General features: G+C 31.5%; 2 protein-coding genes across 2 annotated transcripts; one reads left to right on the top strand and one right to left on the bottom strand.

Annotated features, from left to right (window-relative positions):
• Positions 1-4,065: 4,065 nt before the first annotated feature.
• LOC140440565 (coatomer subunit zeta-1-like) lies at positions 4,066-7,364 on the top strand. Its single transcript, XM_072530945.1, has 5 exons — positions 4,066-4,209; positions 4,556-4,801; positions 5,172-5,305; positions 5,954-6,044; positions 7,228-7,364. Exons 1-5 carry the CDS (start codon positions 4,192-4,194, stop codon positions 7,273-7,275), a joined length of 537 nt encoding a protein of 178 aa, XP_072387046.1. The 5' UTR covers positions 4,066-4,191; the 3' UTR covers positions 7,276-7,364.
• Positions 7,365-12,927: 5,563 nt separating this feature from the next.
• Positions 12,928-26,148, bottom strand: Galphaf (G protein alpha subunit f). The gene is made up of 6 exons (XM_072531772.1): positions 25,886-26,148; positions 22,646-22,820; positions 19,489-19,586; positions 19,036-19,368; positions 17,472-17,643; positions 12,928-13,257 (listed from the first exon to the last, which is right to left on the bottom strand). The coding sequence occupies exons 1-6, from the start codon at positions 26,044-26,046 to the stop codon at positions 13,066-13,068; spliced, it is 1,131 nt and encodes a 376-aa protein (XP_072387873.1). The 5' UTR covers positions 26,047-26,148; the 3' UTR covers positions 12,928-13,065.
• Between the last annotated feature and the right edge of the window lie 1,542 nt (positions 26,149-27,690).

A 27,690-nucleotide genomic window follows, 5' to 3' on the forward strand; every position in this document is an offset into this window, starting at 1 on the left:
ATGTGACTTGGATAATAAAAAAAGAGGCCACTTACATAGTTTAGTCACCGAACAACGTTTTTAAATGTCTTTAAACAAATAACGTTTAGTCCAGAATATTTGAATCTTAAGGCAGAATTTTATTTTAGTTTAAGTCATGTGTATCTTGGTTCCAAAAATATTAAACCAATTTTGATTTCTTTGCGTGGTTCAGTGTTTGGGTCTTTGGCGACAGCCTCTTTATTCTATCTCATACAGACATTCATATTCGATGAACTTGCCTGGCTGCCGTAGTCGACTTCAATGGTTTGTGTCTGTATGTCACAGAGATATGTAAGACAGGGAATATGACTTACGGTGAAATATATGGGATCGGTTCGCCATATTGGTGAGTATCTGACAGATTGTTGTTTGTGTCGAGTAGTTCTGTGCATAGAAATTTAATTTTAAAAATATTTTGAGCTTATTTTTGTACGGTTTTTACGTTTATTTAAAGTGAAACTGTTATCCTGTTCTTTTATTTTGTGTCCAAATAACACTCGTAATAATAAGAAAATCTCCACTGGAATATCTTTTCATAGGTTAGTATCAAATTGTAAACAGTGTACAGGGCGGTATTACTTCCGTTTTTAGTGATGCCGCGTGTAAAAAGAACATGTAATCTTTTTAATTTGGTTTATGTGGTTGTAGATTTCCTAAATATGTTGAAAGGAGAAATGCCTGGATACAGTTCGTAAATAGTGTGGGAACTGGGAACCTTCAAAATTTAGTAAATTGGACATTATAATTATAATTACACCTGGACATTACACAGTATACAACTTCAATTGTACATTTCACTTGCTTTCATTTGCAAATAAATAAGTTTGTATAGGTGTGAACAAAGAGATTTCAACTAGAAGGTTCTTGATATTTTGTATAAAGTACTAGTTAATAATTAATCACATTTTTGTTTTGGCTATTCATATATATATATATATATATATACATATATATATATATATATATATATATATATATATATATATATATATATATATATATATATATATATATATATATATATTCGTATATATATAACAACAGCAGTTTTTTGCGTTTAAAAATATGATTTATGCTTTTTTGATAATAAAGCTACTTTATTTGTGTACAAAATGAAGTTTCAGTCAGCTTATAAAAAAATTTTGGTGCATGTTGAACTGAAAAATAAATTTAGTGGTAACTGCTTTCCTTTAGAAGATTTAAATATTTTAAAATGCAATCCCACCGATCACATTAATATCACTTCCAGAGAATATAGATTGATAATAATAGTTGTGATACTGATGTGTCAGTAGATATAATTGATCATGATCAATGAGCTATATCAATCCTTTCTCTCAATACTCTAAAAGCATAACTACATACATTGCTGGTTATGTTGTGTTTTACTTACAAAAAAGATTAGTATGTAGTGAATGTTTAAGCGCCTTAGTAAGTGTCACTCGGAACAACTTTTTATTTTCATTTATTGATAAAAAAAATAAAAAAGGATTGCAATATCCATCTGAAAGTGTAATTGATAAATGCTTTATGGCTGAGACAATTTTAAAAGAAATCCCTTCTCCAACTTGTATGAGTACCAATAATTTAGTTACAAAAGTTTTACGGAGGTACATAAACACAGACATCTTTTTAAATTTACTTAGTCATAGCATTGATCAAAAATTTTCAGATAATCACAGAATACTCCTAATAAAGGCTGTAGCAAGCCGCTATATTGATATTAGGATGTTCTATATGTGCAAGAGTAAGACTGACAAATCTCTCAGTATGAGACCTCTTATTAATAAAGTGGTATTATTTAGTGGAATTCAAATTGTTAAAAAAAAATAAAATAAAAATATTGTTTAAAAATTCTTGTAAACATTGTTAACATCAATATAATAAAGCTCTTTCATTTTTCTAATTTTTATTCGAGGGCTCGATATACCATCATATTGTGAGCCAGTTTTTGTACCAGCTTTATACATAGGATGAGTGTCTCAAACTGTAACATATGCTACGGAAAATAAACGAAAAGCCGGTGAATATCGACAATCGCCTGTTGAGTTAGTTATTGTTGACAGTTGCAACAGCTAAAAAGTAGTATTTTCAACCGTTTAAAATATCCCGCGACTTTGACACTAGCTATAATATCTCTTATCATAGGCTCACATTACTGGAAAAGGGATCTTTATATGCAGATATAACAATTCCATAGAAACCACAATAAGTTAAAAAAGGATAAAGAACACGGCATGTCTTTGATACAATTCTTTAACTACCTACCTATACACAATAACCAATTTTTATATTTTTTATATAAATATATAAAATAATTATATAAAAATATATAATTTATATTAATAGTACATGGAATGTACTATTACTACTACTTAATGGAATATTAATAATAAGTACCAATATGCCCAACTTATAGTGAAAGGAAAAATCGAGGGAAAGTGAGGCCTAGGAAGGAAAAGACTATCGTGGCTCAGAAACATCCGACAATGGACAGGGCTAAATTTTGAACAGCTAAAGAACAGCTGAAGATAGAGAAGAGTTTAAAATTGTAGTAGCCAAACTCCATTGAGGAGAGGGCACTTTAAGTAAGAAGAAGTACATGGAACTAACATATCTAAATGTATATAAACTTATGTAAGTGCACTTGCTAATTGTTGTTTTTTACTTGTATGTAAATGTTATAATTTTAAAACCATATCATTGACTGGTTTTGTACATTTTTTTAAACTTTATGTATGTAATAAATTTTATAATTATTATTAAAGTGTACTTGAAGAGTACTAAAAATGAAAGTAATTTTATTCCAAATAACTATTATTAATCTAACTCAATGCTTATTCCCAAACTAAACAGTAAATCGTAAATACAGTTTGAATTAATTTGAATCCGGACCTGCCCGTCGCCATATTGGAGAGTACATCCTGTCAAATTAAGTGGTCCCATTTAGTAGATACAGAAATATCGTTTGTGTCATATCCCCTCTCTTACATATCTCTGGTATGTCACCATGGTATTCATTGTACCATGGCACAGTATAGACCATGGTATGTCACAAGACTGACCACAGGACTTTTCATCAGCCGCCATGTTTTTCGTACAGACAGATTTAACAATGACGTCTATTAATAATTATTTGTAATAATAATACGTCAAACGTTTATAAATTAATAAAGAAATATCTATCAAATAAATATTTTTTATTTTATAAAAAATAACATTGCTTATAACGAAATAAGGGCTGAAGAGTTTAAAATAATATATGTATTGTTTTTAAATAATTTAGAGCGTGTGACACTCTTACATATTCCATAACTAAAGCGCTTGGTTGTTTCGTTTTCTACAGGTATAATAATAATTGATTAAAAAAATTGATTTGCCAATTGTGAAGCTTTATTTTTTCAAATAACTACAGTTCATCCCAAACCCTTCTTTCAGTGCGTCATAGTTGATCGAATTCTCTCTAACACATTAAGCTAGAAGTGACAGAAAAAAACGTGAGTCTGTGATTATTATACATAGAACTTGGAAAATTATTTATCGTAAAGCTAATTCTAGTTACGGATGTATAATTGGTTGGAGTTTAGAATACGCTAAATAGATATCCAATCAATGATGCGCATAAATATAATTTGACGCAGAAGGTCTCGATCTTGACATTACTTTCACAACGTCAATTGATAAAATAATTGTCATTCCAGGTTAGTATTATCAGACATTTTACAGTGAAAATTTAATTTTGTATTTATTGTCATAAAAATATTTTAAATATGCCGAGATATATCGAGAAAGAATAAAGACTAATATTAAAATTATTAAATTATTTTCAATTAGAAAAAGAGGGATTACGATCCTGCAACTGTCAAATTTAACTAAAATGACATGAAATAATTCTCGACATTCTTAAAATCCTATATTATGTCAAAATTAGTGACGCACTGAAAGAAGGGTTTGGGACAGACTGTAGATTATTTTTGTTTACAAAATGTCTGTTCGAAAAAAATGGGTGACACATTGTATTGATGAAAAGCCCTATTTTCTGTCAATGTCAGAGTTAACGTCAATACGTCAAAAAAAAAAACGTATCAACACAAATTTATTATAGCTGTAGACGTGTACTTTTGTAAATTTATTCTCATCTCAAATATTATTAATTAAAGTAACATTAAAATGGAAGGAATATTACTGGTAAGGGGAAAAAATTTAATTCATTATTTTTTATGTATATGTTCACATTATTTCTGACAATGGTTTGATGTTATATTGGCATTTAAATGTTAAGTATTCTAACTCAAAAATGTTTTTCTTTCATTACTAAGTTAAACTTTATTGATTGATAATATGGTTAAATATGTGAGTTTCTGTTATTTATTGATTCAAGAGTAAACCAAATTCCAATAAGACAGGCAATATCAAATGTCTGAATTGTTCTTGTAATTGCTACTTGAAGATTCAGCTATATGAAAAGGATTATTTGTGCATAATGGAAATATTTTAAGTATATAGTTGTGTTAATTTATGAATTGCATTTTAGGAACCAACGTTGTATACCATAAAAGGTATCGCTATATTGGACTATGATGGTAATAGAGTGTTGGCTAAATACTATGATAAAGATATATTTCCAACTGCAAAAGAGCAGAAAGCTTTTGAGAAAAATTTATTCAATAAAACCCACAGGGCAGATGCAGAAATTATCATGTTGGATGGTTTAACTTGTGTGTATAGAAGTAATGTAGATTTATTCTTTTATGTTATGGGCAGTTCACATGAAAATGAGGTAAGTGTTTTATGACAAACACTGTTAGTGGAATATAGATTACAGTGATTGAAAATTAACCAAAAACTAATTTTTGTAATGATGTCTTTTTAACAGGGTTAGGGTTTATGAATAAATGAATCATTATACTACTTATTGGTAGAAACAAAATAATAATTATCTTAATATAAACTTCTTTATGTATTGTTTTTGGTTGGTTAGTGCATTATAAAGCACCAAAAGATACTTGTATAACTTCTTATAAAGAAATTATCAGTGGTATAAGGAATCTATCAGAGTATATGGCAGTTGCATAGACTAATCCAAAAGTAATATGCAGTTTTGTTTAATTTTTAATTTAATTTTAATGTACTTTTAAATATTGTTTTAGCTAATTCTAATGAGTGTTTTAAATTGCTTGTATGACTCAGTAAGTCAAATATTGAAGAAAAATATGCAAAAAAGAGCTGTTTTGGAATCACTAGATATTGTTATGCTGGCTATGGATGAAATTGTTGATGGAGGGTAAGTTTATTTCTTCTAAATGTAAATAGGAAATACTTTTTGAGTTTATTGGCTTTATTGTGATTAAGCTATCATATATACATATAATTTCAAATATAAAGATTTTGTATTACTTCTTGTATAGAGTCACCTAACACAATCATAATCATATTTATAAGAGACTGTGAATTTGACTTTTAAATAATGGAAGTCTGCAATTCAGTTAACCACCAATTTTTGCTGAATAATGTGACATTTACTTCTTGACATTATCAATCTAAAGTTTGGTTATATATGTATTAAAAAAACGATCTACAAGTGTAGTATGAGGGTACAATGTCTAGGTATAAAATATGTAATTTATTTCAATGAATTCTGTACTGATTTGATGTTTTGATTATTTATTTAAAAATATTTCCACTAAAAAATTGATGAATTCCTAGATGAGTCTTTTTTTAATATGTCATACTACATATTTCAACTGTCAAACCCCATCTATACAGTTATGTTGAGTAAAAAACTAACTTAATTGGTTTAATAAGCCATATATGATAAAAGCAATTTGTCTGAACAATTTCTGAGTACTATATACTGTTGAACTATTTTTTATGAATATGATGAATATTTGTAACTAGAGAAAATTAAAAAAGTACTTTTGTTTTGTTTTAGGATAATTATAGATTCTGATTCAAGTTCAGTAGTATCTAGAATAGCACTAAGAACTGATGATATTCCGTTAGGGGAACAAACTGTAGCACAGGTAACTATAAAAATAAATGCTTGATTTCTGTATTCTGATTTTTTTTATAAACTTAGCCTCAAAAGTTTTGCACCACCAAAAACTATGCTCATTTTGATAGTTTATTATGTATAGCTTTATTAACCAGTGCACAATTCGATGATAAGAATATTTTTTTAACAAGTCTTCAGTACCTTGCAATTCAGGAAAATTTTATCTTTCTATTTTCGTAATTGCTATAATTTTCAATTTTTCTATAACCTCTAACCATGTAAATTAAGCTAATTGGCTGCAGAAAGACATAATTCCAGTGAAAACTCAATATATTATAATATTTTTTACAAGAGGTAATGAAGTTTTGTGTAGTTAATTTATTTATAATGGAATAAAAGTAAATTGAAATGCACAAGAAATGGTGAAAGTTAATAAATTTCAAAATAACCAACTGAAACATTGACATCAAATGTGGATATTAATATCAGACATCTATTTAAATGTAAATTGTAATAGGAGTTTTTTAATAGAACTTTCCTATGTATTATTTAAAAACTATTATTTATAAACTTTATAATTTTGGAATTAAAACTCAGGTTACTGAACTTTTGTGGCCTTAACATCAAAGGTAGTAGGGGCAGGAAATGTCACAGTGCTATAACTTTAAATTAACTTTCTAATTAGCGAAAAACATTAGGAAATAAAGAATTCTTGTTTGAAAGGAGAATATGCCAATGAAATATTGTCCCATGTTGACGTTATTTCTATCAAACCAGTGTCAAGAAATTGAAAAGGTTTTTACCTTCTTGACCAGTACCCTTTGTTTCTTTGAGTACTGGTATTTTCATATCAGGTCTACTTAAATAAATGATCTCATTTATTTTTCAGCTAAGTAAATCCTTTTATGTTCCAAGTTCCAAAATTAAATTTCCTTTTTCATAACATATGTTATCATTTTTTCATGAGTCTGTTCCAAGTCATGAGTAAGAGGAAGTTAACCCGATGCCTCAACCCCCCAACTTGGAGGACCAGGGTTTTAGCTAGCTTCCACTATAGCTTAAGAGTATCATCTTCCTTGCCTTTTGGTCCGTGAATAATATTTGTTATTTATTTACTGTGCTGTAGAAGCACCTAGTTTCTACCATAATCATCCATGGTGTAAAAACAGAATAGAGATATTTTTGTTAATCAAAAATAAATTTATTTCTAGGTATTCCAAACAGCCAAGGAACAGCTAAAATGGTCACTGTTGAAATAAAGTGTGTATTTTAAAAGAAGGTGATCGGTATTTATTTCATGTACAATTTAATTATTAAGCTGTAAATAAATTTATTGTGTTTAAAGATTTTCAATTGTTTTTTATTTCACATGTCCGATTGCAGAGATATAATAACACAAAATAATTTTAAATAACAGTTTTTGTAGATATACACTATGCTATGACAGGGAACAGGCACTTGCAATAGTTGCACTAGTGTCATGTTACCCAAACGATTTTAAGTCATGTATTAGTGTTGTATTAATCGCGATTGATTGGTACAGTTTGATTCAATCACTTCAAAGTATTGAATGACCGAATCCCGCTAGTTCATAACGATCGAATTGTATGGTGACAAAAATCTATTGATCGACCGCCGGCGGCGCTGAACGAGTTTAAACCAAAACAAAATCGCACAGCCAATACTCTCATTACTTTCGGTCCTTGGTCCTCGATCGTCCCTCATTTGCGACGACGACCGATATATGCTATGCGGCTGAATGATTGCATTCGTGTGAATGATTGAAAACTTAAAATACTACATATTGAATTAAGAATTGCGTGCAAGGCAGCTACAGACCGGGAGTATTGGAGTTGGAAAATATATTATCGGGCCCAATTATATCGTTATTAGGTAGTTAAAATCATAAAATATCGCAAAATTAAAATTTGCACAAAGACAATAAATATTTATATTTTGATGCAGCACACATTTCCATATAAATTTATAATTATTTCTGAGTTACACTAAAAGTCTAAAGACCAAAACATAATAAATTCTAGCTTCTCGAATATTTCTTCTAGAATCTAAGCTAAGCCCTACTCGCACTAACATAAACGTATGAAGGACAATGAACAAGGTAAACAATACTACCGGTTTTCAGTCGATTTAGATCAATCAATAGATTACTTGTTATTTGTTTTAAACGGCAACGAAAAGTATTGAAACGAACGAACGATTGAAGTGATTCAATCGTTTTCAGAGTCGGCCACTGATTATTTCGGTCCTTAATGAACGATTGACACAACACTACATGTATTAAGCTGGTATACTCAATTTTATACCTGACTAAATATACTTTTGATTGCAGAATAATATGTAAACCTATCAAACTTGCAAAATTTATGGCAAGTGTGTTTATGTCTGTGTTTTACTAAGACACTAACTACTTTTTACAAAAAGATTTTGTTTTTAGCTCAAACAGCTGATAAAAACAAAACCAAAACTGTAGAGTGTAACGAATCAGTAACTTCAGCTCAAAATAACAAATATAACGAAAATAACCAACCCAAGTATTGAAAATGCGCTCCAAAGTCGAAGAGACCATGTGCTTGAAGAGTTACCAAATAGTGACAGTGAAAATGAAAGGGAGGATCCTTTTAAATCGGATGATTCTCTAATCGACAAAAACTATGTTCTTTCTTCAGATGAATTGTACAATGATGTAAGTGCGAGTAATTTATTTGATGATGATAATGAGACAGAAATTGAAAGCGAAAAAATGTCAGAATCTGGAAATGATGATGAAAATGAGTGGCATGATATAGATCAGAGTGACAATGAAGATGGTGAAACAATATCAAGATATGCCTATATTACATTTTAACGTAAACGAAATAAAAAATCCTATAGACGCTTACAAGTTATTTGTAACCGATGATCTTTTACAGAATATTGTTACTGAAACAAATAGATTTGCTCGGGAAATATTGTTAAATATACCTCGATCAAAATCACGTATACGTTCCTGGGTTGACTGCGATATAGCCCAACTTAAACTTTTTTTTTCCAATATGTGTAGTTATGGGATTAGTTGATGGTCCCGCAATAAATTTATATTATTCGAAAGGTCCCATGTTCAGGAATGAGTTTATTACGAATACCATGAGACGAGACTGGTTCCTTTTACTGATGCGTTGCATTCATTTTTATATTAATGAGCAGTGTAATAAAGATGATCTGCTCTATAAGTTAGGTGAAGTTTTAAAAGTATTGAACAAAAATTTTCAAGTTGTATTAACTCTAGGACAGATTTTGGTAGTCGATGAAAGTATAGTACCATATCAAGGAAGACTGCAAATAAAGCAATATCTGCCAAATAAAATACCCCTATGGAATTAAATTATATAACATATGTACAGTGGATGGATATACTAAAAACATAACCGTTTGTCGTGGTAAAAATATGACTACTAATGCAAATACTCAGAGTGAGCAGATAGTGTATGATCTTGAACATGTTGAATTCGAAAATGGCTTCTATCGCTACTTGTATGCTGATAATTATTACTCGAGTTTACCTTTAGCCAAATCATTACTCAAAAAAAAAATATTATTTATTGTGGAACCCTGAGGTCCAACAGAAGAGGTATTTCCAAAACGATGATGTAAAAAAATGAAAAAGTGAGAAATTTGGGGTACTCAGAACAACTCCTTACATATTACAAAATGGATGGACAAACGGCCAGTTCTGATGTTAAGTAGTGATCCATCCCATACAACTACTTTAGAACCAACAGAAAAGCGAAACTGGTAACGTGAGCTTGTATTGAAACCAAAGGCAATTATTGATTACAATCAAGCAAAAAAGGAGTAGACTTTAGTCATCAGATGAGTTCTTATTCCGTTCTTATATCATTTCGTTTTCAGAAAAAGTTTAAAATGGTCCGTAAACTAGCCTTTGAATTTTTTCTTGAAACAGCTATTGTAAATTTCTGGATTGTTTATAACAAGATTAGTTGTTCCACAAAATTATCTCTAATGGAATTTAGAAGATTGGCACGTGGGTTACTTCTTACTTCAGTTGCAGACGAAGACACCACTACTCCCAAATGAATTCTACATACTTTTGTTAAACCGTCAAGACTTGGAAAGAAAAGGAGAAGATAATGCCAAGGATGCTATCATAAATTAAGAGAAACACATTCAAACAAACAGGTAAGTAATATGGTGATAAAAGTAACAAGTTATTGCAATGAATGTCCTGGACAACCAGGGATGTGTTTATCTTGCTTTAATAGCATTCACATTTAGTTTACACATTTTTTTGTTTTCAAATATCATTTATACTAATAAAATATTAAGAAGTCTTCTATCATTTGATCTTTTAATCTAACTGATGGAACTTTGTCTGATTTCCACCAATTGTTGGGGGAAACCTTATTAAATTTCTTTCCCCAGGGTGTACAGTACTAAATATTTTAAGACCATGGACTGTTCAAGAGTCTCCTTCGATATATGTAAGCAGACTTCACAGCGATAATTCCTTATGTGTTTGGTTTGATCGACTTGTACTTAAAGAAAAATAAAGCGTAATCAATCAATACTATACATTTAATAATTAGAGAATATTTACAAAACCACTATTACTAATTAAAGAGTTGCTTTAACACATTGTTCATTGTTATACCGGCGTTTTTGGGAGCGCGAATATAGTGGAAACTAATGCACATTTTCCTGCATTTTGGAGTCGAAGAGATGGCTTAGGTACCATTGCGCACACAGCCGCACGTTCAGCTAATCACTTGGGAACACAAAATCACATCTGCCATTCTTTGGCTTGAATTTTTATCTAAAAGTGTCGACATGCCGGCGTCAAATGGTTACAACCTTAGAGTAGGGAATTTTACTCGTCAAAACCTTGAAGAGTAAAATTCCCTGCTCTAAGGTTACAACCCAAGGCCCTTATAAGGTATTTATGACATAAATATTTTGAGGCAAGAAGTACAGTCTGTCACATAAGATTCAAGCCAATATTTGTGAAAACAAAAAATAAATTAATTTTAATATAGCTTGTTGTTTTTACAACACTAACTCTGTAAAAAATAGTAGGCTCTCTTGACACTTTAAGAGCGTAGGCGCAAAATTTCGGGCCAATGCTTTTTAAATGCAATCATTTTTTTCGAATCCTGAGAAAACTAACAAATATTTTTGAAAAATTTAAACGCAGAATGAAAGATTACATTATTACCGAGGGCCGAAAGTCCCTTAGAATAAACAAAAAGTTTTTTTGAATGAGATATTTGAAATTAAAAATCACACTAAATTTTCTCTTTTTTTTTCACCCCTGTAACTTATTATAATAAACATTATAGAAGTTTTCAGGGACTTTCGGCCCTCAGTAATAATGTAGTCTTTCATTCTGCGTGTAAATTTTTCAAAAATACTTATTAGTTTTTTCAGGATTCGAAAAAAATGAATACATTTAAAAAGCATTGGCCCGAAATTTTACGCCTACGCTCTTAAAACATTCAGGAAACCTGATCAAAAACAGATGACAATGGTAAGTTTTTAAATGTTTTTGCTTTTAATAATTGATCTTAAAACTATAATTTATATGATAGAACTGTAAAAGTATAAATTTAATATTTATTTATAAAAAACTACAAAAAGTGAAATAAATAGCCATATATTATGTCGTGAATATCATGCAAATTTATTGCGACATTAACTTCGTAAGCAATTCCGCATAGGTTTGGATACTTTCGACTTTTGTTCACGTTATTGGGACAGTTTGATGCAGGTTGACCTTTTTTGTAAAAAAGTATAAAAAATAATTACGTCATTACCGGTCCCAAACGGTCAGTAACGCATCATGTTCGCACCAATCTACCGATCCCGGGGGATCGATAATGCACAGCTCCGTAGTTTACATATTTTGGTAATGCAGTCAACCTGTTAATGTCAAAGTACTTTTTCCATAGCTTTTTGACATCTATTTCGTGAAGCAGTATTTTATTATTTTCGACCCGGATACGTATAATCAAATTAAAATCTTTTACTTTCTTTACTCTATGTTTGGTATTTTATATATCTTTGCTTCAGCCTCCCTAGTATCAAGTTGATCGTATTGATTTGTTTACTTTCGCTTCCTTTTTGGCTACCTCCTAATTTTGAATTACTGTTTCTGACATATTTTCTTGACCTTCATTTGATCACTACCAGGTTTCTAATATACTCTAGTGTATCCCCTTTTTTATTTTTACATTCCCACTTGTGACTTTTCACTTTTATTATCCCAATATTTTGTCTCTTTACAATACTGTCTCTAGATGTTAAGTGGTTCTTATCGTTTTTAGAATCTTCTTCCAGTTTTTATTCCCAGACTGCGCAAGGTATTCTAATGTTCCGTTTACCCATTGAACTAGTCCGGGGTGCCTTGTACAAAGAAGGGGTGGTTTTAGTAAGAAGGCGAATGGCGTATGTGTTTCTCTCCGGATTGAATCTAACAGCACTAGGGACACCTTCCCTAGTCGGTTTAGAACCTTTCCATCTCAGTCAAAAAGGCCTCTAATATACTAGCCATATTCTTCCAAAATTTATTATGACTTCCTTTCATTCCAACTCATTTTTTCCCCGAGTAGACTGAAAAAACAGATCTGAACAATTTGGATTTCGAGGCAACTTATTTGGTAGAATATGACCAGAACAGGATATTATTTAATAATCACAATCATGGCTCACGGTGATGACGGTAGTTCTGTTTTAAAGAAACTATAAAAGGTCTAATAATAAATGCCAAAATTTGTAATAATTGAGAGATTTTACAAGAATACTTATCTTTATTTATCTTTCCAAAAACGTATTCATACATATAATGCATGCTGAATTAAAAAAGGAAGACAATATGATGTTTTATTTAAATAAATGACTTACGTTAATAATATTTATTTAACAATCCACTCTGTTTACCCATACATAATTAAAAAAATAAACGTTTTCATTTATATCAATGGAAGAATGGTGATAATTAATTTCTTAAAAGAAAAATACTAATTATCTTATATTAATCAGAGAAGGCCAACTTCTTGTACTGTGGTCCGAAGAATACTTTCATGGACGGAATCGAATACTCTCTTAATATTTTTTGTATCTGTAGCAATTGTATAATGGATGTAGGTATCTCTTGGTGCTATTCTTTCGGTAATATTTTTGCCGCGTTTAACCGATTTTTCCACATTCACAGGCGTTTGAGCGATACCCTACAATAAAAAAATAATACAGAAATATAATACTATAGTGAAATTCATATAAAATTTCCATTACGCGAATATTTCATGAAGTAGTCGACAGAAACTTATTTATTTGCCTATATCTTCTGAGAATGACCTAGTGTATCTTTTTTAAAAATGTATTGGTGCATAACTTTTGGCATATATAGTACATAATATGCTAACCTTTAAGTTTTGAGTTTTTAAACAACTCCAAATAGATACGGTGAAACAAGATGGCCAAATTCAGGAAAATGCATCATAGACGAATATTATAATATCCATCGAAGGCCAAAGGGTATAACCCTCAAAAACTGGAACTGAAATACTGAGCAGAAGTATATCTCTCGGCCAAAGGTCGTACCCCACAAATGAATATACAGCTGTAGCTATCATAATACATTATGTACATTTGGCGATTTCAGCCCAACATTTGGCATAACTCTCACGGCGTAACCCACAACTACTAACATCACTTACCCCTCTTATGGGTGTTCTTATGTCCTCGGATTGATATCAAATTCTGATCTTTCTGTGTTTATATAGTTAATTTAGATGATGTGTCTCTGACTTTATATTATGTTGACCTCATTAATGTTGGCATATTCTTATTGCTGAGTTCTTCTTTCTTTCAGTATTGGTAATCAGAGCCTGCTACATTCTATTGATGTGTTTACTACACATTTTTCTTCTTTTAGAAAGATGAGGGCTGTGTCTTCGATTTTTCTCTTTTTGCTGTTCGTTTCATTCATGATTATATAGTGATGCATCTTTCCATTTACGAAGAAACACTGCATATACTTTTAGATATGTTCAACAAAGTATATACAACTGGAGTAATAGCCGAAGATTGGTTGCTGTCCATGTTTGTAACACTACCAAAGTCAGTACGTGCGACAGAATCCTCCCAGTACAGAACAATTTCCTTAATAAGCCACACACTTAAGATATTTCTCAAAATAATACATGGAAACTATACAAAAAAATAGAAGAAGATATAAATGACACCCAGTTTGGATTCAGAGGAGGACTAGGAACGAGAGAATCTCTGTTCGCTTTTAACGTTCTCGCGCAAAGACGACTAGATATGAACTAGGATCTCTATGTCTGCTTTATAGATTATCAAAAGACTTTTGATAGAGTACATCAGAAACTCGTAACACTGTTAAAAGAAAAGAATGTGGATAGTCGAGATATACGGGTTATTGTCAATCTGTATTGGAATCAAAAAGCAAAGGTTATATTCGAAAATGTCGATACAGAAAATATAGAAATCAAAAGAGGTGTTAGACAGGGTTGCGTGCTGTCCCCATTTTTTTTCAATCTGTACAGCGAAGCTATTTTTAAGGAAGCAATATCAGAGCAACAACAAGGTATATCAATAAACTGAAAACTCTTAAACAACATGAGATTCGCAGACGAAACCACTGGTTTTGCAGACAGTCTAGAAGCACTGCAACGGTTAGTAAATAGATTACATTAAGTCAGTATAAAATATGGACTAAAAATAAACGTTAAGAAAATCAAGTGCATGATTATTTCTAAGCAACATACAGTAGGAAGGCTAGATATCGAAGGAAAACAAGTAGAAAGAGTGAATAACTACAAATATCTGGGAACTTGGGTAAATCAAAACAATGACCAAGGTAGAGAAATAAGGACACCATTGAAATGGCAAGACAAGCATTTATAAAAATGAAAACAATGTTTGTTAATCGAGACCTTCCTCTGGAGCTGAGAATAAGAGCCTGAGATGCTACGTGTTCTCGACACGCTGTATGGAATGGAAAAGTGGATAATATAAAGAAGTTGGAAAGCACATCAAAACAAGAAAGTTGGAATATTTAGGCCACATTACCAGAGGTGCGAAATATGAGATATTAAGGCTCATAATGCAAGGTAAAATCAAGGGTAAAAGATCCATAGGAAGACGAAGAATTTCTTGGCTAAGAAACCTAAGAGAGTGGTATAGTTGCAGCTCAGTAGATCTTTTCAGAGAAGCCGCTAATAAGGTACGGATAGCTGTGATGCTAGCCAACCTCCGATAGGAGAAGGAACTACAAGAAGAAGATCTTTCAAATCCCTTTTTTGTAAGTATTTCTGAATCATTTAGGTGTTTTTGTTTTCTTCAATTTTATGGAATTCGTTGTTTGTAAGTAACAATGGATAATCATTTTTGTTAAAGCCGTTCTTAGGAGATTTTTTCTTCCTGTAATGCATTTTTGTTAGAGCCGGTGTTTTGGGTTCTGTCATATATTGATTTGATGGTTCCCTTTTTGATATTTATATTGTGGTTTAAGTGATTCTTTAAATGTCGTGTTACCTAATCCCATATATCAACACAACCAAAATTGCGGTTTAATCCCACATAAAACAATATTTAACTTAAACATGCATAAAGATAACTATAATCATCATCATTCTGGTTTTACAACCCTTCTGGGGCCCTAGTCTCCTCAAGAATTTCTCTCCAGTCATCCCTATCCATAGCCTACCTCCGTGAAGTTCGTATTCCCATATTTCTCATGTCTTCGTCGATGTTATCAAGGAACCTTGTTCTGCGTATTCCTCTTCTTTTCTGACCAATGGGTCTATCAAGGAGCGTTTTTCTAGCTGAGTCATTTTGTTTCATCCGCATTACATGCCTTATCTACCTCAGACGCCCTATCTTAATATGTTTTATGATATCTGGTTCCTGGTATATTCTATAAAGTTCGAAATTGTATCGTCTTCTCCACACTCCATTGTCATTCACTGCTCCATAGATTCGCCTTAGTAATTTTCTTTCCAAAGATCATAACATGTTTTTATTACTTTTTGTTAGAGTCCAGGTCTCTGAATCATACGTCAGGACTGGGCGTATTATTGTTTTGTAGAGTTCTATTTTTGTATTTCTCAATATAATTGTGGATTTAAGGAGCAAATTGAGTCCAAAATAGTATCTGTTGGCTATGCAAATTCTGCGGTAGTATTATTTTCAGTGTTAAGGAGCTCTTCCAGCTATACAAATTCGTTTACTGCTTCGATGATGTCGTTTTCTATAACAAGTGTTGTAGGATTTGTGGTTACGTGCTTATTTTCATCGTTTTGTTGGTGTTTATTATTAAACCCATTTTTGTAGCTGATTCTTTTATTGCTACATACGCCTCTCGTACAACGTTTTCCGTACTCCTAACAATATTGAAATCGTCAGCATAGGCAAGGATTTTCACTGCTTTATTATATATTGAACCAATGGTTGTGATTTGTGACATACGTATTACTTTTTTCAGAGCCAGATTGAACAGTATACAGGAGAGCGGGTCTCTCTGGCGCAGCCCGTTATTTTTTTTAAAAGGTTCAGACAGTTCCCCCTGAATTCGTACTCTACATTCAACTTTTTATAGAGTTAATTTTGTTAAATTTACCAACTGATTTGGTATTCCTATCTCTTTCATTGCTTTGAACATTTCTCTTCTATTCACAGAGTTTGTAGTCTATAAATATGTGATGAGTATCAATGCCATATTCCCGTGTTTTTTTCTAAAATTTGTTTCAGGGTTGCAATCTGATGAATTGTCGATTTACCACCTCTGAAACCAGCCTGGTATTTTCCTACTATCCGTTCTGCATACGTGCCATACGGTGACATAGTACTATGGAAAATATTTTATACGCTGCATTTAGAAGCGTAATTCCTCTGTGGTTAGAGCATTCAAAGATATCTCCTTTTTTGTGTATGGTGCAAAGTTTTCTAATATTCCAATCATTGGAAAGGGATTTCTGTGTCCATATTTCTTTTATAAACTGCTGTAATGCCATTATGGTATCGTGACCACCTTCGTTATAATATAGTTCAGCTGGGAGATTATCTATTCCGGATGATTTGTTTCTGGCTAGATTCTTAACAGCATATTTAACTTCAAGAATCGTTGGTGGTTCCTCTTCCCTCTTGTCTGTTCTCCTTACCTCATCTCTTTCGTCTTTCAAGTTTTCTTCTTCTTCCTCTAAAGATAGAATAACTATATTTATCTATTTTTATATATAGGAGAACTATAATCACTAACAATTCATTGGAAAAGCAACAAAAAAAGTGGAAAGATCATGATAAAATTTTGTTTTCTGTCCTACAAAGACAAATATTATATATTTAACTGCTAATTTTAAATTACAGGCTATTTTAACTTATAACTAGTATAAATATAGGTAACGCTATATGTACTTACTAATAGTTTTTGTTTCATAAATAATTTTGCTTTTTCATATTCACTGGTATCGCTTACGTTAAAATGCGAATATTCCGGAAAGTACTTCGACAATTTCCTGCCTTGCTCAATTTTTCTCTGTAAGAGATCTTGTTTATTTAAAAATACTATCATCGCAACTTTTTCCACATACCTAAAATTGCAATACGATTAGTAAATAAAAGGACTATAAAGTAAATATATATATATATATATATATATATATATATATATATATATATATATATATATATATATATATATAACAAATACTGAGTATTAGTGACTGTCGATGGATGATTATATATATATATATATATATATATATATATATATATATATATATATATATATATATATATATATATATATATATATATATATATATATATACAAGGGCGATTCTTTGGAAGTATTTGGCTATTTTCTTGTTTCTACACCACTGTGCATTCCTTAAATAATGCTGACCTAGAAAAAGGATTAATTTTTGTGAATTATTATCCAGAACAATGACAATGAAGATTGTTTATTATTAGTAATATTATTTGGCTCAAGAGGCAAAATTTACGGACAATGGCAGATTCAACAAACATAATTGTCACTACTGGCATCCGAAAATCTCCATCTAATCAGGCCAAGAGAAATTTCAAGAAAGATGGTCCTCTAATGTATTTTGTTCAATAAAAGGCTAGGAAGACGGTAGATTCTTGAGTTCTAGATATTTGTTATTAGTTGTTTGGTATTTTTTTTCAGGTGATTGAATTTTATGTGTTGACGAAAAACTTACTGGAAAACGGTATTTGAAAATTACAAGGAATGTAGTTTAAGCAAAATTTGGTCAAAATTTTTGAAGATATGTGGCCTCCACTTTCTTCTGGTCTATCGCTTTTGGTCTTTTTCATTTGAGGATTTGTAAAAAATAAAATGTAGTGAGATAATCCTACAACTAAAGAAGACCATATAGAAAGAATTAGGAATACTTATTTTCATATACTTCGTTTTGTTAGTGTTTATTATTAAACTCATTTTTGTAGCCGATTCTTTTAATGCTACATATGCTCAACTTTTTCAAGAGTTAGTGTTGTTAAATTTACCAACTGATTTGGTATTCCTAGCTCTTTCATTACTTTGAACATTTCTCTTCTATTCACAGAGACGAGAAGTAAATTCTCGTTTAAATGAGGTGTCGCATTATACCGATTTCTTTTTAAAAAAATTAACGATTACGTCACTACACCTACACCGGTGACATCATCCCTACTCCATATACGTTATAACATGGGTATTTTATAACAAAAATCGACCTGTTTCGGGATTTCCCTCAAAACTCAAAAATTTAGCCGTTCACTGTATATAAAATACATCAGTTTAAAAAACTTCTGAAAATTTCTAAAAAAAGTTCTGGTTTGGATTTACCGACTTTTCCTTATATGAGTATAAAAATGGGCTGGATTACATGTAGTTGACTGGATGACAAATATTAAAAAAATTTAAAAAGGCCAAAAAGGTACATCATTGTAGAGAGCTTAGATAAATAATTACTTACTCACTAGAATAAATGTCTTGAAACAGCCTAAAGGATTCCTCAAGTCTATTTACGGTTGTATCCTCTCTTAACATTAGATCAAAATCGCTAGCAGCAATTAGAAACAGAATTCCCTGAATTCCCGCAAATACTTTAATCCACTTCTTTCTCTCTCCCCTTTGGCCTCCTACGTCGAACATCCAAAACTCAGCTTTGCCTCCTCCGTATTGTTTAGGTACTGGCATGTCAAATTCTATTTTTGAAATGGATACAGTCATTATCCTACAGAATAGTATATCTTGATTTGTTGGTAGGTAGTCCGGTTTGGAAACGACGTCTACTTGATTTAAGAAACTAAAATCATAATTAAATATTTTTTAATAATACACTGGACACTACTGAAGACAAATACTGTAAATTTATAATTTACTAAACCTAAGTGGGCTTTCGACTGTACTCATTTCGTAAACTTACTGTTCTGCACTATCAATTAGTTGATATTCATTGGACCTTTGAAATGTCTTTTGTACTCCACCGTCAGCCCAAGCTGTCTTAACATGGTAAACGTATTCCTAAAAAATAAACATAAATATAGTAAAATACATTGAATGACATTAACCGTTATCAAAAAGCAAGGAAAAAGGAAACAGAGCTTTAGAAAAAAGAATAAAAGAGACTACCATGAAACAAAACTACAAATCAATATCGTTTGATTAATAAGAACATTCGAAATTTGTGTCAAGGGGTTAAAAAGAATAAGGTACAGTCCGAAGAATCTGTACTAAAACGAAAATGGTGGATGATGATGGGCTTCCGAGAAGATGTCCACCAAAGGGATGTCTAGGATAAGGGCTGTGGTTTTTGTTTTCTTCTAGATGCTTGTAAAATAGTTAACAATGTGGTTTTCCGTTCCATTCACTTTTTTGAGTTCAGCTACCTCTAATATGATAGACGTTGTTTGCAGCCGCCCACTCTGAATCAGTTGCTGCGTACATGCTTTTCTACTCATTTAAAATCCGGCTTGTCTCTTTTGCCGAATTTCGAATATTCTTTTCATCTGCCTGAAAATGTTCTGAAAAACAGAATCGAGTAGTTTGGACTCTACATAAATGAATGTGAGATTTCTTTATGTGCCATCTATCCTTAGAAGACATGCAATGATCATAGCTATCCACACCCACACAGCGGGTCTATGGGTCTCAAAGACAACAAAAACTAAAGAAGACAAAATAAGCAACTAAATTAAACAACTAATGAAGAAATGAAGACAAACTACTTTTGGAAAACAAACGGCATCTAAACTCCATCACTTGTTCTATTATCTGACCTTTCAGCTCTTATTTACATCTTAGTAAATTTGCTGTTATAACCATACATTTTGTCTTTTTTGGGGAAATTAACATGTTAAGCTTTCTGTTAAATTTAATCTTCACTTAGAGAGAGTAGTATTGCGTCTCTGCATAACAGATTATTTTAAGTTGTTTTTCTCATTTGGTGTCCTTTTTTAGTTCTTATTTCATCCATAATAAGGTTGAACAACAGATGACTCAGGGAATCTCCCTGCATTATCCCAATGCCAGCTTTAACAGGATCAGTTAGTTCTTTCTTTAGAATTTCTCTTGCACTTGCTTCATTATAAATATAGCGCCGGTGCATGATATTGCCGACCCAAATCCTTGTTGTTCTTCTGCTAGTGTCATAATTTCATTCAGTTTATTTGCCATCACTTTGGTTATTAATTTTAGTATAGAGTTTAATGAATTAGTTCCTCTGTAATTTTCCGGGTCCGATTTGTCTCCTTTGAAAAGAGGTATTAGGATGCTTGATCTTCATTCTTGAGGAATTCAGTTTTGTTCTATTATTTTTTGGATAAGTTTTAATAGTTGTTTGGTCAGATCTGATCCTCCGTACTTTAGGAGTTCGTTCAATATTCTGTTCTCTCCTGGTGATTTTCTATTTTTTAATTTCCTTAATGCTTCCTTTACCTCTTTCTCCACAATATTTATTTCTTCGTTTGTCGTCCCCTCTGGTGTTGATTGTTCATTATCATCACCTTTAGCAAATAGGAATCGTAAGTAATCTTATCCAAATTTGTTTTTGTTTCTGTAGAAGTCGTGTTCTATCTGTTTTGAGAAGCTCTGCCAGTGTTCCCTTTTTATTTGTCTAACTAAAGTATTCGTTTCATTTCTGATTCATTTATAGTGGGTGTATACCTGCTGTGTTTGTTGTGTTCTGTATTGTAAAAATGCTTTCTTCTTTTCCTTCTATTTTGTCTTCACTTCCTCTCTAAACCATGAGCTTTTTTTTTTTTGTTTTTTTGATATTATAGTGTTCGTTACTTTCCTCTCTCCAAGTGATTCGATTGCTGCGTTAAGTATGTTATTTTTGAGTTTTCCCAGCTTTCCTCGATGTTATCGTTTTCTAATATTTCATTTCCAGCGGATATTATTTTTCTGTATAAGAATATTCCGTGGATTTCGTGTTTGGTCCTTCGACTTTGATTTTTGTTTGTGTAGAAAAACGTATTCAAAAGTACAAATTGGTCAACATATGGCATCAACGTGAGGCCACATTCTGAAGCTTGACAAAGAGTGGCGAAATCACTAGAAGAGCAAAACTGACATGGGCAGGATTTGGAAAACTTAGTTGGATACTTAAGAACCGCAAAATACCTCAATATTTGAGAAGGAAAGTTTTCAACCACTGCATCCTTCCTATCATGAAATATGGATGTCAAACCTTGACACTAACGTTAGGTGTTAGGTATACGTCTGTTACATAGAAAGAGGAACGACTGACTAGAATCCACCATATACGCAGCCAATACGCTGATTGGTCAGAAACTAAGAGCAACCGATGACATCTTCTATAGTATTTATAAAGTCAGTTGAAACACCTAAAAAACTGGTAGCCTACAAACATTAAAAGAATAATATCATATTACCAGACATGAGCGCATCATTTATTTTTATATTCAAATATAGATTAATGAAGAACAGAATAAGGACAATTTTAATTTACTTAAAACTGTCGTAATTTACATAAGTGTATAAAAAAGTTTTTAACATATATTTAGCAACAAAAATAATTTATATATAATGGCAATATGCCATATTGACAGTATAATGATTTAAAACAGTTATTATACTTCGTAAAAATAATTAACATTTTAGTTGTACAGCACTGGCATGATTCAACAGCGTTTCTTATCTGTACACCATCGCCAGCGGCTAAAAGCGAACCTCCAAGTAGCCTGTTAAATATTGGTGATTTTGAATAACATATCAATGTCCAATATTTATTTGATGGGGTGTATCTTTCATTCTCTCTTTCTTCTATCTCTTTCCTACGAAGTACGGGGATTGTTCAAATACGTTTGAAACATTGACGCGTGTTATTTATACTTTAACTTGATTACCGGTAAATGTAATATTGAACTGCCCTTATAAATCTCGTCGGAGTGAAATGTTTCAACTGACTTTATAAATACTATACACAGGTCTGAAGGTTTTTTTTAAGATTTTCCTCCCCGCGATAAAAAGTGTTTATACCACGTTCATTTTAAAAATAATGTTTCAAGGGTTAAAAAGCATTTAAAATGCCTATGATACATTATAATGAAGCATCTTACCTCCGTAAATTCACTTGGGCAATCTGGTCCTAGGTTTAAAATGTATTCAATAGATGCTTTACTTTCTTCACTTTGTGCTTCTACTGGAGGATTAATTCTATTCATGTTACTAACGATGTCGTATATAGACTCGTGAATATTTTGCCTTATAAATGGAATTTTTTCTCTTCTTTCACTAGAAAACAAAAGTTTTAAATATTTTAACAATTAGAGCAATATTTAAGGAAGAAATAATTTGAAATATTGTCTCTCGATCAATTTGTTTCTAGTCATCATATATTTACTCTAAGCAAATTTAAATTAACAACTGCATGTAAAATAACTAACACATTACAGACATTAAATGAGGAGCATCGAGTTAGAATCTATGGAGAGGGCATCACGTGACTAAAAACGACCTCACTTCGGCCAAATTGTTTTGACACTCTTGACAGATCGTATATGTTTGTTTACGTTTGTTGTTTTTCGAATATTTTTAGTTTTATAATACTTTTATAGAAACTGTAATAATATATTGTGATAGTGCATAATAATGGTTTCTTGTTCTCAACGTAGTTGCAGTAGCAGAAGCAATGCTAATAAAAAATCTTCAGGAATAACGTTCTACAGGTTAGTATACAAATATGTAAACAAAGTAATGGCCCGTACTTCAGAGAATAAATTAATAGTATTTGACTGTATTAATTTATCTTTATGTATAATATATCGTGTTTTTAGTGTTTACCGTGGGATAAATAATTCATAGTTTATTAAAAATGTATTGCACTTTTTTAGATTATGATTAAATCTTCTGAATAACTAGTCATATTTTTATAGTAGTTTTAATATTATTAAGTCCGGCCATGATCCCACCGCCATATTGGTATCATCGTTAGCCACGCCTACCTACGCCGTTTTTAATACATACGTTAATATGCTCATAGCTTCTCCATAGATTCTAACTCGATGATGAGGAGTAAAAAAGTGAAAGAATATCTATCAAAACATGGTTCGATTGGAAGCGATTGTCAAAATTTAAAAGTCCTAAATGTCATCCAATTAATAACAATATACCAATTAAAATAATTTCATATAAATACAGTCATTATTTTTAAACATCTTATTTAGTGAGTATGATAATTAAATTTACTAACAAATGATTTTTTATTATAGTCGGTTCGCTATTCCCAGTCCGAACTGTCTAGTGAATTTAGTAATTATTTTTTTGCGAAGTTAGTTACTTTTTGACAGACTAGAAGTGGCTGAAAATTACTATACAATCAAGCACACGTACTCATAGCCAATATTAATAGTAAATAAAATAGAACTTTACGAATTACCGACAATTAATATTTATTTATTTGCACCATATAATAAAGTTATGTTAAATTATAACAACTGAAATATATTTTTTTAATATATACTACCCAAAATTTTATGGGTTTAGTATACACTTCCACTATTTATAATAATTCTTCTTTTTTCAATGAAAGAAGTCTGTAATAAAAGTTTATTTAAGCTGTTAATAGTGTGAGCTAGGAACTTTTGTGTTGTAGGTTTCCAGCTATAAATCTGTCAAAATATGCCTGAGTTGAGCAAATAGACCTTAATTTATTATTTCGTCTGAATTTGACAGATCTGTCAGAAGTAAACAAAGTATGCTTTGTTAATGTTAATAGGTGGCGTTAGGAGCAAACAATAATTTATTCTATGATTTTAATATAATTTGTTTAAAATATAAATAATAAAATTACTTTATTCAATTTCAAATTTTGAAAACGAAGGTTCGCGCTAGTCTACAGTACAGCCTTCTCTGACACTTTTTCTCTTTGTATTGAATCATACCACATAACGCCATGTACTGATAACGCCAGCTATCATTAAACATTAGTAAAACACTTACCGATATTTTCATGCAAATAGCACAGCATAATTGAAAGATTCAAAGACAAGGCAATAACATATGATGATATATTTTGAGTTTGAAATGCTGAAAAGAAAGCCTATGCCCAATAAAAACGATTTTTTTAATTATAAAAAAATATACGCCCGTTGAAAAAAAACCAACGCTATAAAATTCAAGTTATCTTGACTCATTAATTATATACAAAAGTCGTAATATTAAGGATCTTGTAGGAGTAAGTGATTCAAACACATCTAATCATATTATTTTTATCTTTCAAACAATTCTAAATTTCTCTGTCTTTCTCCCTTAATATCGCTACATTCCAAGTCGTGCCCTGGCCTTCCCTCCGCCTCCAAGCATCCCTTTAGTTGGTTTCTTTCATCTAGTTATCCACCCTCAATATCACTTTAGCATTGGTTCTCACTTCGTCTCCAACTCTTCCTTGGTCTTCCTACTGCCGACGCCCCACTATACTTCACTAAGCGTTCTACTAGGTATCCTGTTATTATCTATTCTTGTAAGATGACCTGCCCAGTACAATCTTCGTATTTTTGCATAATTTGCTACAGAGGATTGTTTGTAATAATGGTGTACCGCTCACTTAATCTTCATTCTTCTCAGGACCTCTTTATTTGTAATCAGTCAGTCCACAGGTTCTTGAGTATTCTCCGATACACCCACATTTCAAATGCTTCCAATCTGTTGCACATATCTTCGTTCAAGGCCCACGATTCAACACCATAAAACAGGACAAAGAAGCCTTCTTACTTTAATTAATAATATACAATACAAATAAAGTACATAATTGAAAGGCATTTTTGGGGAATGCCATGTCTTCATCTCCCTTCAAATTATACCCTAAATGTATATTCACAGAATCACTAGATGATGCCGAAATTGATAATAATTGGTAATGGAAAAAATATATTATTTAGATTAATATTACATGCCGACGACACCGTAATGATGGCAGGAAAAATATAAGAATTCCTTAAGATGGAGCTCTAAAATTGAAATATCAAATTTTTATCAAAAGTAATCTAACCTATTATATAGTGCAGAGATGTAAAATCGCGAAAATGGCAGAAGAAAGCTAGAGATGACATATATGGATATGTTGAGATAATATTTGTGAATATCCAGAAGAGATCGAGTTAAAAATGATGACGTCAAACAGCGTACGGGAGTAGGCGATTCAATAACAACAGGAACTGAGAACAAACAGGTTATATGGTACATTTACAAAGAATAAACGAAAACAGATTGCCCAAACACATCATACAGTAGATACTACTAAACCATAGAATGGCAGGAAGACCCGAGAAAAAATTAATAAATTAATTATATAAACTTACTCGTTTGAATAGCCATTGATATGCAAAATCTTCATCTGCTTGATAATAGTCGTTTTCCCAGACTCACCAGTACCAAGAAGCAGCAATTTGATTGTCTGTAGGAATTTCTTTGTATACAATTCATGATCTCTATCTTCTTTGATTTTACTACCGCAACCCATAGTTGTAAATAAATAAAATTAACCTCTACATTGACGGCTATACAAAACTCCTATTAATATTGATCAAAGTATTGATTTATGTAATGAAAATATTTTTCATTTGATAAGTAGTTTCAGTGATATACAGATAACTACCGAGAACACTTAATCTTATCAGTGCTGTACTTAAGATTATGTGTATATATATTTCCTAAATCAAGATATTATAAAAATAAATCACCGTGAACTGTTTCGACTACTGCTATTTAAGTTACTTATTTCAAGTGGATCCAATTGTAAATCATGGAAACGATTTTCCGATAGTTTGTATAATTTAATATGTTCCATCTATCCATTTTCCGTGGCATTTCTTTGTTCTTTTGGTTTTGGTTTTTCCTCTCAATTTTGTCTATAATCTTGAATCTAATAACTACAGAAAAGCGTATATCACGTATTTTATTTTCAAACTTAAATAGATTTTGCACATTGTGTTTTTAATGATGGTTTAAGGCTGGTAAAAACACGACTTTTTACCAGCCTTAAACCACCATTAAATACATAATGTGCAAAATTAAAATTAAATTTGAAAACAAAACAATGGGGCCCAGAGTGCAGTAAAACTTTAAGAAACGCTTAAGGAGGTATTTGGTATTTTCTTTTCCACAAAAATGAATTAAAATTAATGTTTTCTAACGTAACTGACCACAAGAAATGAAAAGTAGTGAAAATGATTTTAATTAAATAAATATTATTTACAAAAAATAATTTTATTTTATATTATTTTAATTATATTAACGACCATGCCATTAGTATCATGGTCATTACAAACTAATTATCTTAGTACCTCGTACCCATAAATGATAATAAGACGGCTATCTTGGAAGACGTGCCTGGTCTATTCAGACGATATAATCAAATCGATTTTGAAGATAATCTGAAGAATTTGGAAGATGTTTTTAATCGATATAAAGCTGACCAATTGATGTTAAACCTTAAGCGCCAGCTATTCCAAAGTCAAGTATCTGGATCATATACAAGTCAGTCAGCAAAGAAGGAATGACAGTGCCAGGGGCGCACCAAAAGGGGGAGTTTGGGGGTTGACCACCCCCCCCAGGACCCTATTCCGACACTGTTACTCACACATTTTAAAGACTCAAAATGGAGGTAACATCATAAAAAAAATTTCGGTGACCAACCAAAACCCCCCCAGAGACAAATTCTAGGTGCGCTACTGGGCAGTGCATAAGGGAAAAATCAATTCTATTAAGGAGTGCTCTAAAACCGACTGACAAACATCAAGTGAGGAGTGTTCTTGGGCTATGTACTTACTATGAGAGGTTCATTAAGAAGGTTTCAGATATTTCTAAGCCATTAACGCGACCTACAGAGTCAGCAAGAAATTATTGGAGACTGGAATAGAGACTGCCAAACTGCCTTTGAAACCTTAAAGATGCATTTAATCACAGCACCAATATTAGGGTATCCAGGGTAGGGTATTTTCCAACATTTTATTCCGCGGTAAGGGATGGGATAGCGATTTTTGCTGCAGGACGGGACAGCGATTTTTCTGCGGGTAAATACATTTATTATTCGCCTATCTCGACAAAAAAATGTTAGAAATTAATACTGACGAAAACAATGACAAAGAATGCAATCAAAACTTTC

The sequence above is a fragment of the Diabrotica undecimpunctata genome, chromosome 5, assembly GCF_040954645.1.
Source record: "Diabrotica undecimpunctata isolate CICGRU chromosome 5, icDiaUnde3, whole genome shotgun sequence".
Classification (NCBI taxonomy): Eukaryota; Metazoa; Arthropoda; class Insecta; order Coleoptera; family Chrysomelidae; genus Diabrotica; species Diabrotica undecimpunctata.

Coding starts and splice junctions, on each gene's coding strand:
- LOC140440565 (XM_072530945.1), top strand. Junction 4,802..5,171: donor GCAGTTCACATGAAAATGAG/GTAAGTGTTTTA, acceptor ATATTGTTTTAG/CTAATTCTAATGAGTGTTTT. Junction 5,306..5,953: donor GATGAAATTGTTGATGGAGG/GTAAGTTTATTT, acceptor GTTTTGTTTTAG/GATAATTATAGATTCTGATT.
- Galphaf (XM_072531772.1), bottom strand. CDS start 26,046: ATGGGTTGCGGTAGTAAAATCAAAGAAGATAGAGATCATGAATTGTAT. Junction 17,644..19,035: donor CAAGACATTTATTCTAGTGA/GTAAGTAATTAT, acceptor TTGCAATTTTAG/GTATGTGGAAAAAGTTGCGA. Junction 13,258..17,471: donor TTATGAAACAAAAACTATTA/GTAAGTACATAT, acceptor TTTTTATTGTAG/GGTATCGCTCAAACGCCTGT.